The sequence below is a fragment of the Hemitrygon akajei genome, chromosome 21, assembly GCF_048418815.1.
Source record: "Hemitrygon akajei chromosome 21, sHemAka1.3, whole genome shotgun sequence".
In the NCBI taxonomy this organism is placed as follows: domain Eukaryota; kingdom Metazoa; phylum Chordata; class Chondrichthyes; order Myliobatiformes; family Dasyatidae; genus Hemitrygon; species Hemitrygon akajei.
Genome location: NC_133144.1, coordinates 58,957,612 through 58,976,626, shown reverse-complemented (window position 1 = coordinate 58,976,626; position 19,015 = coordinate 58,957,612). Strand labels below are relative to the sequence as shown.

Here is a 19,015-nt window from a genome sequence, read left to right as displayed (position 1 = left end):
AGTTCTCTGAACAACACCATTAAATTTTAATCTTTCCGAGTGCCTTTCATTAATTTTGTAACAAATTGTAGCACTGCTATTTTCTTGTTTTTTTTTTGTGGTTAAGCCTGAGAAGAGAGCTTTGACTAACCTTTTACTGCCAGTTGTTGAAACATTAGCAACATTCACAAAACTTTTCCCCAAAGGTTTACTCCAATCTCTTCAACGTTTTGCAGCTTCTGTCTTGAAGAGGTTGTGGGGCAAAGTGAGATCTCACCCTGATCTTTCCGTAGTACCCTGCCCGCTCCAGCATGTGTTGATGAACTGCACAATGATCAGCTTTCTATTGTTTCAATATACCGTAAGACCACAACATACAGGAGCAGAATTAGGCCATTTGGCCCATCGAGTCTGCTCCACCGTTTCAACCTGACTGATCCATTTTCCCTCTCAGCCACAAACTCCTGCCTTCTCCCTGTATCCCTTCATGGCTGACCAATCAAGAAACTACTGACCTTGGCTTTGAATATTTGTAAAAACTTGACCTCCACAGCTGCCTGCGGCAAGGAATTCCAGAGAAATATACCCGGAAACATCAAATCGTACAGTGAAAAGCGTGGTTTACATCAATCACCAGCAGTGCAAGGGGCGCAGCTCTGGAGTGTTGCCCTGCTTCCAGCGTCAACCAGGTTTTCAGTACCCTCTGTCAGGTGGTCATTCCTCATCCTACCCGTTTGTTCATGCTCCTGGTATCACCGATTTAACCTAGCCTAATTTACAATGACAAATTAACCTGCTAACCGGTACGATTGTGGACTGTGGGAGAATGTACAAACTGCTTACAGACAGCGGCAGAATCTGAACCCCGGATCAGTAGCACTGTAAAGCGTTGCATTAACCGCCACGTGGCTTTATGTTGGGAGAAAAAGGGACGAACAAAGGACTAACGATACCGCTTAAGTAAATCAAAAAGCTTGCGATTGTTTTTATTTAAAAGAGACTTCATAATATTCTCCACAGTTTCTCGTTGCAATATAAATTTTTGTTTTTAAACAGAATTCAGACCTTATAAATGAAGCATTTCAAAGTTACGAATGCAAATTTGTGTGTACTGCATATAGTTCACATGCAGGGTGCAAATATCAGATCATATCTCCGTCCCCGTAATTAAAGCCTTTAGTCTCTTATAGAGGCGGCATCTTGAATCATGTTGTCCTCTGACAATGGTAGTCAATGCAGCAGATCAGTACAGGGGAGTCTTGCTGGAAATAAGTCCTCGTATTTGGCCCCCACCACTCCCATCTTTAAATGCACGGTAATTTTGTCCTTATTTTTAGGTCAGTATGTTGTCCCTGGAGAATTAGTGAGCCCAGTGTTCTGTGAATCATATACATAATTCAGATGGCCTTCCTGTTTCCGTCCATTAAATTAAATACCATTTTAAGAGAGACTTCTCCTGGTGATACAGCTGTCAACGACAGACCTTTGTTGAATAGAGACAATGCTTTTTTTTTAAAGAATCATCTCTGTTTGTATTTTTCAGTGTCCCCTCATTTTCCAAGAGTTTGAAAGTCAGGAGTGGTCTTTGCTGACAACTGGCCACCTCACCACCCCCAACAACCCTCATGCCTGAAGGATAGCAATGGTACCGCTCAATAGCCAGACACCTCATTCGCCCCACTTCTACACCGGTGCGGACTCCACTGAACGGCGGATAGTACACTTCCCGCTCTCTCTAGCATGAGTACGCAGTGTTCTGTTAACTTGGCAAGATGCTGCATCAACCCCTTGCATCTCAGTCCCAACTATTGACCTGCTGATAAATTGCACTGGGCTCTCAACAAGATTCAAATGTTGCACTTCCAAAGATACAACCTTCTACAATCTACAAGCAGAAACCTGGTGTGAAAAAGGATCTGCTTTGTGGTAGGGAGCTCTTCCCACAGGACACTGGTTTCAAAGATCATGATTCACTTTATGCTGACTTGTATTTGACCAATAAAGCTTAGGTCATTCAGCCATCACATCTGCTCTACCATTTGATCATGGCTGATTTATTTTCCTATTCTCCTGCCTTCTCCACATGATCACAGGACATAGGAGCAGAATTTGGCCATTTGGCCCATTGAATCTGCTCCGCCATTTCAACAGGGCTGATTTATTTTTGCATTCAACCTCATACTTCGGCCTTCTCCCCATAATTGTTGACGCCCTTACTAATCCAGAAACTACCAGCCCACACTTTTTAAATATGCCCAATGATTTGGCCTCCACAGCTGTCTGTGGCAATGAATTCCACCAGTTCATCACCCTCTGGTGAAAGAAACACCTCCACATCTCTGTTCTACATCATTCTATTTTGAGACTGTGTCTAGGCTCTCCCACTATTGGAAGCATATGCACTCTACTGAGGGCTTTCAATATTTCATGACAGGAGGTTTGAGGGAAAGTTGGAATAACCCAACAGCCATTAGAGGTTCTGAGTGGTGGATAAGTGTCAGTAAATACAGATGAGCCCACTGATGGTGCAGTCTAGGTTCGACTTCTACCATCACCCCATTGGATTTTTGCCTTTTCCCAATTATTTAACCGCTCATTTTCTGCGTACTAAAATGAGGTTGTGATTTCTTGGGACGGTGGGTGTCTTGGTGAAAGAAGACCACTGGAGCAGCCGAAGCAAGCTGTTGAAATCGGGATCATCACTGTTGGCCTCATAACAGGGGACGGGCAAGTGCAAGTGGCATTATGGCTTGGATTTTGAACACAGGAGATTCTGAAGATGCTGGAAATCCAGAGTAACACACACAAAATGCTGGAGGAACTCAGCAAGTCAGGCAGCATTGATGGAAAGAAATAGACAGTTGACGTCTTGGGCTGAGACCTGAAGTAGGCCTAAGGTCTGTGATTATTTATTTGTTCATTTCCACTGATGCTGCCTGACCTGCTGAGTTCCTCCAGCATTTTGTACAGCTTGGATCTTGTTCCTGGAATTAATCACTTCACCATCTCTTTCCAAAAGGAATATTATGAGGCAGAAAAGTGATGACAATGGACATTATTACTAATATTATCTTTTAAATTCTAGGTTTACTTAACTAAATTTAAATTCCACTGCTGTTGTGGTAGTTATCATTGCTGAACCACCAGGTGACTTGTCTGGTTACTTGTCCAGCTCCTTAACCACAGTTTGTCTTCTGCACATCGGTTGTTCGTGTGAAGATTTTCATTGATTCTATTACACTTCTGTTCTAATGCAAATCTCTCCAAGGAAATGAATCTCAGGGTAGTGCATGCTGACATATACATACTTTGATAATAAATTTATTTTGAACTTTGAACACTATTCCAAGGTTACTAGCTGATTTCATTTGTTGAGTTCATTGTTATTGGAATTGCATCATTAGACAGGCAGTAAATGAGGGAAGGGTGAGGCAGATTTTTGTGAGAAAGCAAAACTTACTGGTCCTTGATTTAATAGCCAAATGGTGAGAATTTAACAGCTTAGGCAGGAGAGCTTGCCAAGGGCTAGAGTGAGGCGGTCCAACTGAAAAGCAAATTTCTATACGAATAAAGAAAGCTCTGCAAGTCAAAACTGGATTCTGTTCAGTAACAAACATCAATAATACTGATGAAGGGTCTCAGCCCAAAACATCGGCTCTTTATTCCTGTTTGTCGATGCTGCCTGACCTGCCGAGTTCATCCAGCATTTTGTGTGTGTTACTCTGGATTTCCAGCATCTGCAGAATCTCTTGTGTTAATAATCCCAACACATTTTCTCCCATCTGCTGAATCCATCCCGGTAACTCTGTTAACAAAGGGGTAAAACCACCATGAACCAGTATCCAATGAATGTGCTGATGCATCTAATTCATAAGAAGTGTTCCAGGCTGTCTAAGATTTTCTCGTGATTTCTATTCCATGTCAAGAGCTGTCAAAGTACTCTGAGGTACCAGGATGCTGCCTGGATTAGAGAGCGTGTCTTATGATGAAAGTTTGAGCAAGCTGGGGCTTTTCTCTTTGGAGTGTAGGAGGTTAAGAAGTGACTTGATAGAGGCGTATAAAATGATAAGAGACATAGACTGAGTCAGCCAGAAACTATTTAAAACTGTGAGACCATAAGACAAAGGAGCAGAATTAGGCCTTTTGGCCCATTGAGTCTGTTCCACTATGGCTGGTTTATTTTCCCTCTCAGCCCTACCCTCCTGCTTTCTCCCAGGGCTGAAATGGCTAATACGAGGGGCATGATTTTCAGATGATTGGAGAAAAATATCAGGGGAATGTCAGGTAAGTTCTTTACGCGGAGAGTGGTGGGTGCGTGGAACGCATTGCCAGAGGTGGTGGTAGAAGCAGATACATTAGGGGCATTTAAGATAGTTTTAGATAGGCACATGGATAATAGAGAAATGTGGGAGGGAAGGGCTAGACTGAGTAGGTTAAAATGTCGGCACAACATTGTGGGCCAAAGGGCCTGTACTATGCTGTAATCTTCTATGTTTACAATTGGATTTATAAAAATTACTTAAAGCCTGTACGTAATTTATTTTAAATTATCTTATGTCTGCAGTATCATTTTTAAAGACCGCAATTGTTTTTCGCAAACCCCCGCCCCGGTCACATCACCTGTTTTTGCATAACCCAATGCCTTTTCAGAATGACTGATTGAAGATTACAAATGAGAACATTCTGCAAAGCCCAGAATACCGATTAGCAAAGTCTCCCCTTTCCTTTCTGACTGACATCCATTTGTATTGTCAAACATCTAACTCTCCCTCTGACCCGAGGTTAAACTGCTGGAATCTGGTGTAGTGACTTGTGTGAGACTTCCTGTACTGATTATGGTTTGGGGGTGTTGTGGGTTAAATCCCCCCCCCCCACCCATCCCTTTGAAGTCACAGGTAAGGGCGTTGCAGAAGCTTGTCATAGAGTATCGCCGGCAGCTGCTGTTAGGCATGGGTGTTCCCATCAGGAGATGTGGGTTGGACAGGCACATGGAGCCCACAGATGTGCCGGGACCTATCTCACTGGAGATACATTCATTGATACGGTAGGCCACTGTGTCTGTTCTAAAAAAAAAATCGCCCTCGCTAACCATCGTGGATTTCCTCCCAGAAAGCTCTTCCGATGATGTTCAACACTTGGTGGTATATTACAAGTTAACAAAAAATGTACGTACTTAATAAAAAGAAAGTCATGGGTTCATCGTAACACTTTGCACCGACTCGGTACTTGAGGAGGTGCTGATGGCAAGACGTTCTCCTCCACATCCAGATGTGGGACCTGGACGCCCATGACCTTTCCCTTTTGAGGTCACGGATGAATTCCCCACGGCTGATCCTTGGCTTATGACAAGAATAAGTCCAGGTAAACAGAATGCTGCTCCGGGCAGGGTAAGAACTATGACTCTGGCAGTCTGTTTGCTGTCGGCTCTGTAGATTCCAGGAACCTGTACTTCTCATCCAGCGCCAGATCATTCCCTTGGATTGGGATCACCTGCTTTGTTGGGTAGACATGGAGATGGTCCTGGTTTCTTTTGTTGCAGAGGTTAACTCTGTGCCCCATCTCTGGGCTGGCATCAGGGGACGCAGGCGGACTCGGTGGCTTAAGGTTGACGGGGTCCAGTCCTTTCTGCGTGAGGCAGCTGTCCTCCGATAAGGTAGAGAGCAGTTGCTGCACTGCTCTGCTTGGCTCATTTGGCGCCGTGGCCTCCTCATTGTCTTTGTGCCTTTTGAGCAGGTAGCTTTCAGAGGAGTTCTCCCTGGGCGTGCCGCAGTCCGTGGAAGAGCCCAGGGCACTCTCGGCCGGTGCGGTGCCATTGTCTATGGAACTGGAGGCGTCACTCACAGAACTGAGCTGAGCCGGCACCTCAACACTCAGGAAGTCGGACGAGGTGTTGTGAAGCGTGCTGGGGAGGTGGACGTCAATAGCAGCAGTGGTAATGACGTGGGATCCGCTCTCTGGGACCGCCGGCTCTGAGGAAAATAAACAGGTTTATCATCACAAAATGGAATCTCAGTGTGTTCTAGCTCGTTGTCACAGATCTGTTCAATTACAGAACTAACAGCCAGAGCAACAACTTCTTCCCCTTCACCGTCAGATTTCTGAATGGACGATAAACCCATGAGAATAGGTTGAGTGAACTGGGCCTTTTCTCCTTGGAGACCAGATTGTATGCGCCTCCACCTCCGTCAATACCTCTCATTATATGGCATTATAGGTGACTTGAGGAGGAAGCGTGACCTGATCGAGGTGTACGAGATGATGAGAGGCATCGATCGCGTGAACAGCCAGAGGCTTTTTCCCAGAGCTGAAATGGCTATCACGAGGGGGGCAAAGTTTTAAGGTGCTTGGAAGTAGGTACAGGGGGGATGTCAGGGGTCAGTTTTTCACACAGAGAGTGGTGGGTGCGTGGAATGCACTGCCAGTGGCGGTGGAAGCAGATACAACAGGGTCTTTTAAGAGCCTCTTAGATAGGTACATGGAGCTTAGAAAAATAGAGGGTAGAGAAATTCTAGGCAGTTTCTAGAGTAGCACAACATTGGTCAGCACAACATTGTGGGCTGAAGGGCCTGTAATGTGCTATAGATTTCTCTGTTCTATGTAACTCCATCTCACTATTTTTGCATTACTTATTTAATTGTTAGATATATATTTTTACTGTAATTTATCCTACATTTACGTAGTATGTATTTTGCACTGACTGCTGTTGCAGACATATATTCAGTGGCCACTTTATTAGGTACACCTGTACACCTACTTGTTAATGCAAATATCTAATCAGCCAATCACATGCCAGCAATTCAAAGCATAAGAGTGGTTAAGAAACTGAGCTGTTGTTCAGACCAAGTATCAGCATGGGGGAAGAAATCTGATCTATGTGACTTGGACTGTGGAATGACTGTTGGTGCCAGATGGGGTGGTTTGAGTATCTCAGAAACTGCTGATCTCCTGGGGTTTTCACACACATCAGTCTCTAGTTTACAGAGAATGGTGTGTAAAGAAAAAAGTCCAATGAGCAGCAGTTCTGTGGGTGAAAGCACCTTGTTAATGAAAGAGGTCAGAGGAGAATGGTTCAAGTGGCAGTAACTCAAATAACCACGCTTTACAACAGTGGTGTGCAGAACATCTCTGAATGCACAACATGTCCAACCTTGAAGTGGATGGGCTACAGCAGAAGACCACAAACATATACAGTGGTGTGGCGCGTGGCCAAGTGGTTAAGGCGTTGGGCTAGTAATCTGAAGGTCGCTAGTTCGAGCCTCAGCTGAGGCAGCGTGTTGTGTCCTTGAGCAAGGCACTTAACCACACATTGCTCTGCGATGACACCAGGGCTGTATGGGTCCTAATGTCCTTCCATTGGACAACATCGGTGGGGTGGAGAGGGGAGACTTGCAGCTTGGGCAACTGCTGGTCTTCCATACAATCCTGCCCAGGCCTCAGTCAACATCGAAATCAATGGACAGCCAAAGAAGGTCATTTAATTAGGTACAGGAAGTATATAATAAAGTGGCCACTGAGAATAAATAATAATTTAAAGTACACTTGCTGTATTGCTCTGTACTGCACATTGTATGACATATTAGATTCAACGTTATTGTCATTGTGCCGAGTACAGATACAAAGCCAATGAAATGCAGTTAGCACCTAAACAGAAGTGCAAAAGAATAGTGTTATTTACAAAATAACTAATGATGGAAGTGAGTGCAACTGGGCGGAGGTCATTCAGGCCCGTGGAATGCTTCATCACTGGCACGATGTCAGCGATATGTCAGTGATAATAAACCTGATTCCGATTCTGAGGTTTTGGACCGCTGATCCAGCGAGTGAGTAGGGAGATGTAGGGTCAACAAATTAAAATCTTTATTGATAAGAGATTGTTCTTGGGAAAACTAACAGATTGTTCAGAAGCACCTCTGCTCCATCGACGCACTTTATGGAAGGAAACTGATGTGGAGTTTCAAAATTGAAATGTTGACAATTCCTTTCCCTCTCCCAGGCAGAGAAGGGTTCTGTGTCTTTATTCGGACAGTTTTGTGATGCTGTTGCTGGCGAGGGCTGGACGGAGGGGGTGATTTACTCGACTCACCGCTGCTCGGCTCGCTGTAATACTGACTGATGTAATTGTTCATATCGTCGCTTGTGGCTGCTTCTGAAAAATAAGATGTGACAAGTGAAACACGCTGAGTGGCTCTCACTTTAACAGAGCTGGGGATCACCTTCATCGAGTCTATTGTGGTAAACAGTTCTTTCAGCTCCTGCCTCTCGTGATCAGGATCACTCAACATCAATCCCAACATCTGATCCACAACTCACTGATACTTAAACCTTCCTGCGTGGGCTACTAATGTGTCCCCTAAATCACACCATTGGCAACATTTTCAAGGCGCGCCATTGGCTGAAACATGTTGGAATGTGCAGATGTCATCACCGATAGTGAAATGTAATACACCGACAAATGCAATGTTCACATTCGTATTGAGTGCACTGCAATGTAAGAGCAAGGACACAATGCTGGGGTTTAATAAGGTCGCACTTAAGAGTAACGTGAACAGCTTTGGGCCTCATATCCAAGTAAGGATGTGGTGTCATTAGGGAGGGTCCAGAGGAAGTTTATGAGAATGATTCCATGTATGAAAGGGTGAACATATAAGTAGCATTTGATGGCTCTGGACCTGCACTCAATGGAGTTTAGAAGAACAGAGGAGGATCTCATCGGAACCTATCAAATACGGAAAGGCCTAGACAGAGTGGAGGTGGAGAAGATGTTTCCAATAGTAGGAGAGTCTAGGACCAGAGGGCACAGCCTCAGAATAGAAGCATCTCCCTTTAGAATAGAGATGAAGTGGAATTTCTTTAGGTTCCTGGTTACTCAGAGCTTCAAAGATGGGAGAATAGGGTGAGAGGATAATAAGTCAGCCATGATCGTTGACCGAGCAGACTCGAGGGGCTGAATGGCCTAGTTCTGCTCCTGTGTGTTCTGGTCTAACCTGAGCATCAGTGTGTGGCTTTCCCTCAATAAGCTCAAGATCTCAGTGTCCTGAAATGAGGGGTGGAAAGGGGTGAGGGGGGTGTGGGCAGGAAAGCTTTGAGGTTTTGGGGAAAGTATGCGAAGGTTTGAGAAGTTGTGATGTTATGTTGGTGAGGCCTAATTTGGAGTGTTGTGTGTGGTTCTGGTCACCTACCTACAGGAAAGATGTGAATAAGATGGAAAGAGTGCAGAGAAAATTTACAAGGATGTTGCCGGGTCTGGAGGACCTGAGTTATAGGGAAAAGTTGAAAAGGTTAGGACTTTTATTCCCTGGAGTATAGGAGAATGAGGGGAGATTGTGAGTGGTATAGATAGGGTAAATGCAAGCAGGCTTTTTCCACTGAGGTTGAGTGAGACTACAACTAGAGGTCATGGGTTAAGGGTGAAAGGTGAAATGTTGAAGGGGAATATGAGTGGGAGGATGGTGCGAGTATGGAACGAGCTGCCGGGAAAATGGTGGAAGCATGCTCGGCTTCAACGTTTAAAAATTTTTGGGTAAGTGCATAGATGGAAGGGGTACGGAGGGCTATGGTTCACTAGCAGGCCAATGGGTCTAGGCAGATTAATAGTTTAGCATTGACTAGATGGGTCGAAAGGTCTGTTTCAGTGCTGTAGTGTTCTATGATTGTAACTCAGTAAGGCTCGAATCCAACACCATGTAGAATAGGGAGAAGGAAAGGTAAGGTTAGAGGGAGTGTGTTGGCATCTGGAAACTGGAAGTAAGAATGATAGATGGATAATTTGAAGGCCAGAGATAAAAGCAGTTGCCAATTCAGGGGGAAGTATTTCATTTACTTGTACCCTATCGAGCTAGCCTTAGGCTGAGATTACAGTCAATACTTAAAACAAATAGCAAGACACAAATTGTGCCTCTTTGTATACATATAAATACGTAAACAATTGCAATATGCAGAAGTGCAGGAATCAGCCCAGCATTCAGCGAAACAAGAAGCCCGGCAAGATGGCACCAGCGGCCAAGAGCAACGTTTCGCAGACAGGTCACAAAACTACTCGATACTCTGGCACATAGAGTTCTTCTGATTGCTGCAGTCTGCAGTCTATAATTTCCCTTTTAAGGATGTTCTTTTGAACCGACCAAACGATATGGCACTTTTGTGATTTCCTGAGGGGTTCTGTGAACTGGACTCTTGAGAGTGCAGTTACAGCCAGGGTGGACGTCGCCAGGGGTGGATGCTGCACTGTGTCCAGGCCATGGTTGACTCCATTACTCTGCGCTGATTAAAGTGTTCAGCAAAGTTACAATCATTGAGGCTGAGCACAGAGAAAGAACAGATGACCAGCAACGTCTGATTGGGCTCCCTCTCTTCTCGCTACTAGCGCTGGGCGGGAGGTGGGCCCCACACTGCCAGGTTCAGGAGCAACTGCTGCCCCGCAGCCATTGGGCTACTGTACGGGCTTCGCTCGCCTCGGCGCTGAACGAGCTCCACAGCTGTGTACGGTTCAGGATCCATGTGCTTTTGTTTACTATTTCCGTGATTTGATCAAAGCATGAAGGCAGAGGGCAAGGGACAAACTGGTGTTCAGCTCACTACCCTGCGAGGTTTACTCGTTTCAGCGCTGATCTGAGGTCTGCAGCAACTCCCGTCACTCGGCACAGCACTGACCTGGCTCTGTGGCTGTGGGCTCGCGTTCGGGCACACTTCGGTTAATATTCTGAGTGCTCTTTGTTCACTCAATGCACAGCTTGTTCTTTTTTCACACTGTGTGTGTGTGTGTGTGTGTGTGTGTGTGTGTGTGTGTGTGTGTGTGTGTGTGTGTGTGTGTGTGTGTGTGTGTGTGTGTGTGTGTGTGTGTGTGTGTGTGAGAGAGAGAGAGTGTGTGTATGTGTGTGTGTGAGAGAGTGTGTGTGTGTGTGTTTTTATATCTTGGATTCAATTGTGTTTCTTTTAACTTGTGGCTGCGTGCAAGAAGATGAATCTCCAGGTTGTACGCAGTACACATTGATGATAAATGTACTTTCAACTTTGAAGTGAATGTAACGTTCAGGGAAGTAATAGAGAGCACCCCCTCTCTTTCCTCACACGGATAATTCATACTGAAAAGCTTATTTTTGTACCTTTATCGAGACATTATATTTCTCACGGGCCCTGTGAACTGCTGTAGAATGAATGAGGAATCAGGATTGAACATATTCTGACCTACACTCAGTGGCCACGGTGCTTCTGTACCTAATAAAGTGGCCGCTGAGTGCATGTTCATGGTCTTCTGCTGCTGTAGCCCGTCCACTTCGAGGTTCGACATGTGTATTCTCTCTCTCTCTTTTAATCTTTTTATTAGTATTAAAAATATTATGAATGAAATACAATTAAAATATTAATAAGGGATTACAAACATATAAACTCCCATTACACATGAAGGAATACATAAGCAATGAATTGACATGTGTATTCAGTGATGCTCTTCTGCACACCGCTGTTGTAATGCATGGTTGTTTGAGTTAAAGCATGTAGACATGGCCCAGGGGTTCAGCTGTTGTTCAGACCAAACATCAGAATGGGGAAGAAATGTGTTCCAAGTGACTTTGACAGTGGAATGATTGTTGGCGCCAGATGGGGTGGTTTGAGTATCTCAGAAACTGCTGACCTCCTGGGATTTTCATGCACGACACTTACAATGGTGGCGTGCAGAGAAGCATCTCTGAATGCACAGTGTTGGAGTGGATGGGCCACAGCAGCAGAAGACCACACTGGTTCCAAGATGACCTAATAAAGCAGCCACTGAGTGCAATTGAGCTCAGCAAAGCTCAAAGTAAGTTTATTATCAAAGTGTATATACGTCACCATGTATAGTATTATCTGAGAATCATTTTCCTGCAGACATTCATCAAGGATTCTTTGCCTTGGGAAATATTAAAATGAGAGTGTACCCAATAATTTCAGTACAACAGTAAAAGCAAAAGACAAATCACATTCATCTATAGGAAAGAAAGGGTTAACAAAGAAAGCATTCACATCAGCATTAAGCTCCACACACAGAGGTCCAAGCTCGCACTGTAACATAGTGCTCGAGCCAGAAGGCTGTCGGTTCCAATCTCACTCCAGGTAATCTAGTCGCATCCCAGGGGATCATGGAGAAAGTGCCAGACTGCCTCAGATAGATGGGAGACATCTCTTGTATCGTTACAAAGAGCAGGAGATTTCTCCCCATTGTGCTGTCCCATGTCGGTACTGATTATCCAATTGCCATGTTGCCTTTTGTGGGATCTTGCTATGCGCAAGTTGCCTACATTACAACAGAGACTGGACTTCTCAAAAGTACTTCAATAGCTGCAGGGTGCTTTAGTATACCCTCAAAAGAAGGTGAAATATGCTTCCTTTCTATAAATGTCATAATTTTGTATACCTCTATTAAATCCTCTTATTTTCCTATGCTTCAGGAAATAAAGACCGAACATAAAATTTTCCCGCCTGGTGAAGGCTCTCGGCATGAAGCATCAACTGTTTATTTCCCTCCATAGATGCTGCCAGAGATTCCTTTTTGGCTTTATGTGCCTCAATGACCCAGAGAGCTACAGTATGTTGGCTGGAGTCAGGCCTTTATGTTATGGCTCTCGGCAGGGTCACCCATGCTAAACAGGTCAAAGGGTAGAGGCCAGATTGACTGGTTCACCCGTTCTCCAGGTTCGGGGGTTCAGCTCAAGGCGAGCAACCTTGACTGGTCAAACAAAATTGTTACGGAAATTGCAATGAAGAATCCTTCTACATCCAAGTGTGACGGTATTCCTGAGTCTCCAGCCGGGACTTACATGCCTGACAGTGGTGAAAACTGAGAGGAAGCTACTGACACGATGAAGGAAGCCCTAAAACCTGCCAGAGATGAAAGACCTTCATTGTTGCCCTAAAGCCAGTGGCATAACAGGCCTTGAGTAAGTAGATATGCTGCCTGAGCTGCCAAGTTCCTCAAGAATTTTGTGTGTGTTGCTTAGGATTTCCAGCACCTGCAAAATCTCTTATGTTCTTGATGTTATTGTGGGATTCTGGTGAGAACGGAACTTCAGATCGTGAAGTGTATCATTAGGAAATGAAAACTAGAAAAAAACGGCAGATGCTCGAAACCTAATATAAAATTCTGAAATGCTGGGAACACTCAGCAGGCCTGGCCGCATCTGAGGAACGAGAAATAGAATCGATGTGTCAGGCGGAAGGGCCGTGAGTGTGGTTGCCCTGTCGATCGTGCCAGTTGTTCCTTCGATCTGAACATCAACGCTTTCTGCAGAAGCTGTCTGATCTGTTGATACTTGCTGTCCTTACGAGGGGAAAGCGTCCCAGCTCGAGCAGGAACAGCGTGAATCACCAGCTGATTCCTCCCTCTGGTGCTTATAGTCGCACTGAGGGAAGACAGCAGGCACCCAGCCACGGTGATCCTAAATAGCGGCCGCTTCCCGGCAGCACTTTGGCAACGTTCCCATCATATCCCAGGGCAGCCCGCGGTTGGCGGGTGAGACATGTTTTCCGAGGACCGCTCGCTCCTTGTTTCAAAGCACAAACCACTGAGCACTCTGTACCTGCAATCGCTGCACTCTAGAGATCGCAATCGAACCTGACATACAAACAGAACATAATTGTCTTCCTGGGTTTCACAGACACTTAAAAGCTTTCCTGGCCACGGTTCCCCTCTAATCGCCTCCAGTCAGAAGTGTGTATGGTGCTAACACAGGCGTACTAAGGACAAGCCTCATCTTAGCCCAAGGCAACTCTTTAGGAGCAGAGGAGGATATACAAGACAGGCTGGGATGCTGAGGGTATCCATGTGAACAGATTTCACATTCACCTTTTCCATAATTCACACACTACCTAACCTCCCACGACAGTCCCGCTAAACACCAGATCAGCCTCGTCTTTCAATGGTGACTAAATACAGGGACTGGAGACCACAGTTAACCTGCTGCTGGTGAACGCTTTGAATCTTAAATATTTCCTTGAGAAAACTGGGTTGAATTATTTTATTCAGTGCATTCTTGCTGCTGCATTATTCACGACAACGCCATGAATTTAAAAGACCGTCCTTTGATGGTTCTCTGGGGATTGAGTTCAAGAGCCGCAAGGTAATGTTGCAGCTCTATAAAACTCCAGTTAGACAATCACTTGGGGTATTGTGTTCATTTCTGGTCGCCTCATTATAGGAAGGATGTGGAAGCTTTAGAGAGGGTGCAGAGGAGATTTTTTTTCCCACCAGGGTGCTGCCTGGATTAGACAGCATGCCTTGCGAGGATAGGTTGAGTGAGCTAAGGCTTTTCTCTTTGGAGCAAAGGTGGAGACTTGATTGAGGTATTTAAGATGATTAGAGGCATAGATCGAGTGGCGAGTCAGAGGCCTTTTCCTGGGGCGGCACTGGCTACTACGAGGAGGTATAATTTTAAGGTGATTGTTGGATAGTGTAGGGGGGATGTCCGAGTGTCAGGGGTAGTTTTTTTTTAAAACACAGAGAGCAGTGCGCGCATGGAACGTAGAGGCGGGTACATTAGGGATATTTAAGAAACACTTGGATCGGCACGTGGATGAAAGAAAAATGGAGAGTTATGTAGAAGGGAAGGGTTAGATTGATCTAATGCAACATTGGTAGAACATCACGGGCCGAAGGACTAGTTCTTGGCTGTTGTATGTTCGGAATCTAAGTGTTCAGGCTATTGTACCAAATCTGAGGTGTTAAGTGAGCTGAGTAACTTCTAAGAAAATAAAAGCTTGCATTTATATACAACCTTTCTCCTTTCTGAAAGGATGTTCCCCATGTTATTTCCATATTTCCTTTAGATGTAGGCTGACCCACTGAGTCCAATATCACAGAGCAAACCCAGTTTGTCCTGACAACTTAATCTCCCCACAGTCTCATCAACTCCCCCACCCGATTCCACTGCTCAACTATATACTCGGGGCAACTTACAGTGGCTGGTTAACCTCCTGATCCAGATGTCTTGGTGATGTGGGATTAAACTGGAGTAACCAAGAGAGCTCAGAAGAATGAGAGGGGATGTCATTGAAACCTATCAATGTTGAAAGGCCGACATAGAGTGAACGTGCAAGAGGGTGTTTCCCATAATGGGGAGTTTAGGACCAAAGGGCACAGCCTGAGAATAGAAGGATGTCCCATTAGAACAGAGATGAGGAAGAATTTCTTCAGCTACAGAGTGGTGAATATGTAGAATTCATTGCCACAGACAGCTGTGGAGACAAAGTCATTGGGTATATTTAAAGCAAGGTTGATTAGTAAGGGTGTCAAGGGTTATAGGGAGAAGGCAGAAGAACGGAAGGGAGAATAAAATGGATGTGATCAAATGGTGGAGCAGATTTGATGGGCCAAATTGCCTAATTATGCTCCTCAGTCTTATGGTCTAAACTCAAGTGGTCATAGGGAGAAGAACACAGGACACAGACAGTATACTGGAGGTCGGGAGTGAAGCCTGGTTTCCAGGATTATCAATCAGCTGTCCAAGTCCACACAGCTGAGTAAGTGTTCTTGAAATGTCGTCAGTGGAAGAAATGTGGTTGTCCACACCCGCACAGAAAGCATCGTTACAACAAGCAAACAGCATCATTACAACAAGCAAGTAATTTGTGCTTGTTTTCTGACTGGCCAGGTTACTGGAATAGGTCACCCCTTGGTGGGGTGGAAGTTCCAACTTCAAACCTATGTCGTACACCTTGAGTACAGCAAATTAGATGGGAACTCCACTCACTCCTGAGGGAGTGCCACCTTGTCTGAGGTGCTGATATTGAGCTGGGCTGTTGGGTAGCTGTTAAAGAAGAATGGGGATTTTCCCCCCACATCCCTGATCAATATTGACCTCTCACCCAATATCAGAGTAAAATTAATAGAAACATGTGAAAATACTAATCCGGAAAAGGAGTTGGTCATGGGATCTGGAGCACCAGAATTAAGATGATCAGACTAGAACCTCATCTTGATACTCTAAGGAACATCCTGGTAAACCTCTTCTGTACCCTGTCCAAAGCATCCACATACTTTCCACAATGTGGGAAGTATTTACACACAATACTCCTGTGTGTGCCCTAAACAAAGTTTTATATAGTCTTCTATATCTCTATTTCTATATATAGACTCTTATACTCAGTGCCCTGGCTGAAGAAAGCAAGCGTGGCATTACCACTTCAGTCTGCCTGGATTAGAGTGCATGTCTTATGAGGATATGTTGAGCAAGCCAGGGCTCTTCTCTTTGGAGAGAAGGAGGATGAGAGGTGTACAAGATGATAAAAGGCACAGTTTGAATAGATAGCAGGAGATTTTTTCCCCAGGGTGGAAATAGCTAATACGAGGCGGCATAATTTTAAGGAGATTGGAGGACATTATAGGGGTAGACATCAGAGGTAGGTTTTTTACACAGAGTTTGGTAAGTGCACAGAATGTGCTGCCAGGGGCAGATACATTGGGGACATTCAATAACTCTTAGATAGACACTTGGATGACAGAAAAATGGAGGCTTATGTAGGAGGGACCATAGAGTAGGTTAAAAGATTGGCACAACATTGTGGGCTGAAGGGCCTGTACTGTGCTGTAGTGTTCTATGTTTATGTCTCCCTTCGATCTCTGTTCAGAGAAAACAACTCAAGATTGTCCCACCTCTTCTGATAGTTCATGCCCTCTAATCCAGGCAACACCCTAGTAATAAACATGAGAAAATCTGCAGATGCTGGAAATCCAAAGCAACACACACACAAAACTCAGCAAGTCAGGCAGCATCTATAGAAATGAATAAACAGTTGCCGTTTCAAGCCTGTAAAGCATAAACATCTTTTCTGTAACCAGACAACCAGAATTGAACAATATGGTCTAATTAAAGTTGCAACGTGACTTCCTGACTTTCAGTCTCAGTGGCCTGACCAATGAAGGCAAGCATAATATCACCACTTGCATGAGCACTTTATGGTGACTGTAAACTAGATCCCTCAGTCAGATTGTCACTGTTTGTGGGGATTTGCTGTGCCCAATGGTCGCTGTATTTCTTATGTTACATTTCATAATTAATGCGACCTTGTACGACTCACTACAAAAAATGTCTTTCTACAGCAGAGGTTCCCAAACTGGAGTCCATGGACCCCCTGCTGAACGGTATTGGTCCATGGCATACAAAAGGTTGGGAACACCATGCTACAATGTGAGGTAGAGAGTTGTTCCTTGTCCAAGGTCCTGAAATAAGAGGTTTGCATGAGTAACAAGAGCTTTGTTCATTCTCCATACTGCCTGCCTGATGCATTCCTGTTAGGATCAGATTGATGTCCAAGGTCCTCTGTGCTGCTGAACATGCATGGACAGGCTCAAACTTCAATGCTGGCTGCATCACCATTTCCCAGGCTTTAACAACGAAATATATTTTAGGCCATTAGTTCTGCAAAACTCTCTGTGCCATCTCTGAAAGTCCGTAAATTGCCTTTTGTGAATGCTTTTTATAACAATTCTGTACTCTGCTGCTCATTCCAGTTAATCTCTGCACAGTGTCTGGCCTGTAATTGAGGGACATTTCAAATTGAGCTGGCTTTCTGTGTATGAGATGCATGGGTCAGGTATTGCTGGACAACTGCGTCACTTCAAGTGCTGAGGTGCATGCTAGTATTCCTCACAGTGAAATACATTGCAGAGTCCAGATTGTAACAGCTGTGTGTGGTGGTATGAAGACATAGGAGACTGCAGATGTTGGAGAGGCACACAAAAAAGCTGGAGGAACTCAGTGGAACATGCAGCGTCTATAGAGGGAAGTGGGCAGTCATTGCCCACAATGAGGTCTCCATCTGCTGCCCATCTCATCTCCTGTGGTTCCATGCTCCACTTTCCTCTCCTGTCAGATTCCATCATCTTGGTTGTCTCCACCCATCACCTCGCAGACTCTGTTGGTGTCTTGACTCTCCCTCCACTATCTGCCTACCACCCTTCCTCACCTATCATTAACCAGCTCTTGCTCCTCCCTTTCCCCTCACCTCTTTATACCAATCATCACCCCGCTGTTTCCATCTGAAATGTTGACCTGCCTATCTCCCTCCACGGATGCTGCCTGACTTGCTGAGTCGCTACAGCGTTACGTGTTTGGTGGATCAGAACTTTTAACTAGGTGAATCAAAACAAAGGAAATGGTTTGCAGGGCTAATAATGCACCAGAGGATTACAGATCTTGTTCTCTTCTGATTCATTTCCTCTAAACCGTAGAAGCAGCTTCCATCAATCCCCCACTGTTGAAATGTTTGCTCTCTTGTGCAAGAAATGAGGGCAGATGAGAAAACCTAATCAGCACACACAAAATGCCGAAGAAACTCATCAGGTTGTGTGTGTTGCTTTGGCTTTCTAGCATCTGCAGAATCTCTCGTGTTTATGATAAATCCTAATTTACTTTATCTTCCCTGCTGATGTCAAACTTCCTTTCAAAATTATGCATTTACACTTTATAGACGTTTACAAGCAAGTCTGTGGCCTCTGCTGCTGTCGACAATCCACCATTTCAAGGTTCGACATGTTGTGCATTCAGAGATGTACTTCTGCACACCACTGTTGTAATATGAGGTTATTTGAATTACTGCCATCTTCCTGTCAGCCTGAATCAGCCTGGCCATTCTCTTCCGACCTCTCATTAACAAGGCATTTTTTTTGCCCACAGTGCTGATGCCCATTGGATTTTAGTTTTGTTTTTCTCTCTGTAAACTCTAGAGACTGATGTGTGTGAAAATCCCAGGAGATCAGCAGTTTCTGAGATACTCAAACCACCCGTCTAGTCTTTCTCTGCTCTCTCTAGCAGCTCTTTACTCTCCAACAGTCAAAGTCACTTAGATCACATTTCTTCCCCATTTTGGTGTTTGGTCTGGACAACGGAACCTCTGGACCATGCCTGCATGCTTTTTATAAACTGAGTTGCTGCCACATGATTGGCTAATTAGATATTTGCATTAATGACTGGGCATACAGGTGTACCTAACAACATGGTCACGGAGTGTATTTTGAAATTTGGGAGACAAAATCTGTGCAGTCTCCTGAACATGAGAGTGCCATTTC

The 19,015-nt window shown here is 44.7% G+C and overlaps 1 protein-coding gene across 1 annotated transcript in view; it reads right to left on the bottom strand.

The window, feature by feature from the left end:
* Positions 1-935: 935 nt before the first annotated feature.
* The window catches only part of tmem266 (transmembrane protein 266), a 195,419-nt gene continuing 177,339 nt past the window's right edge, over positions 936-19,015 (bottom strand). The window contains exons 10-11 of the mRNA XM_073025524.1: positions 8,063-8,125; positions 936-5,948 (exon numbers count right to left, since the gene is read on the bottom strand). Of these exons, the coding sequence (XP_072881625.1) occupies positions 5,374-5,948; positions 8,063-8,125 (638 nt within the window). The 3' untranslated portion in view covers positions 936-5,373. The remainder of the gene's footprint in view (positions 5,949-8,062; positions 8,126-19,015) is intronic.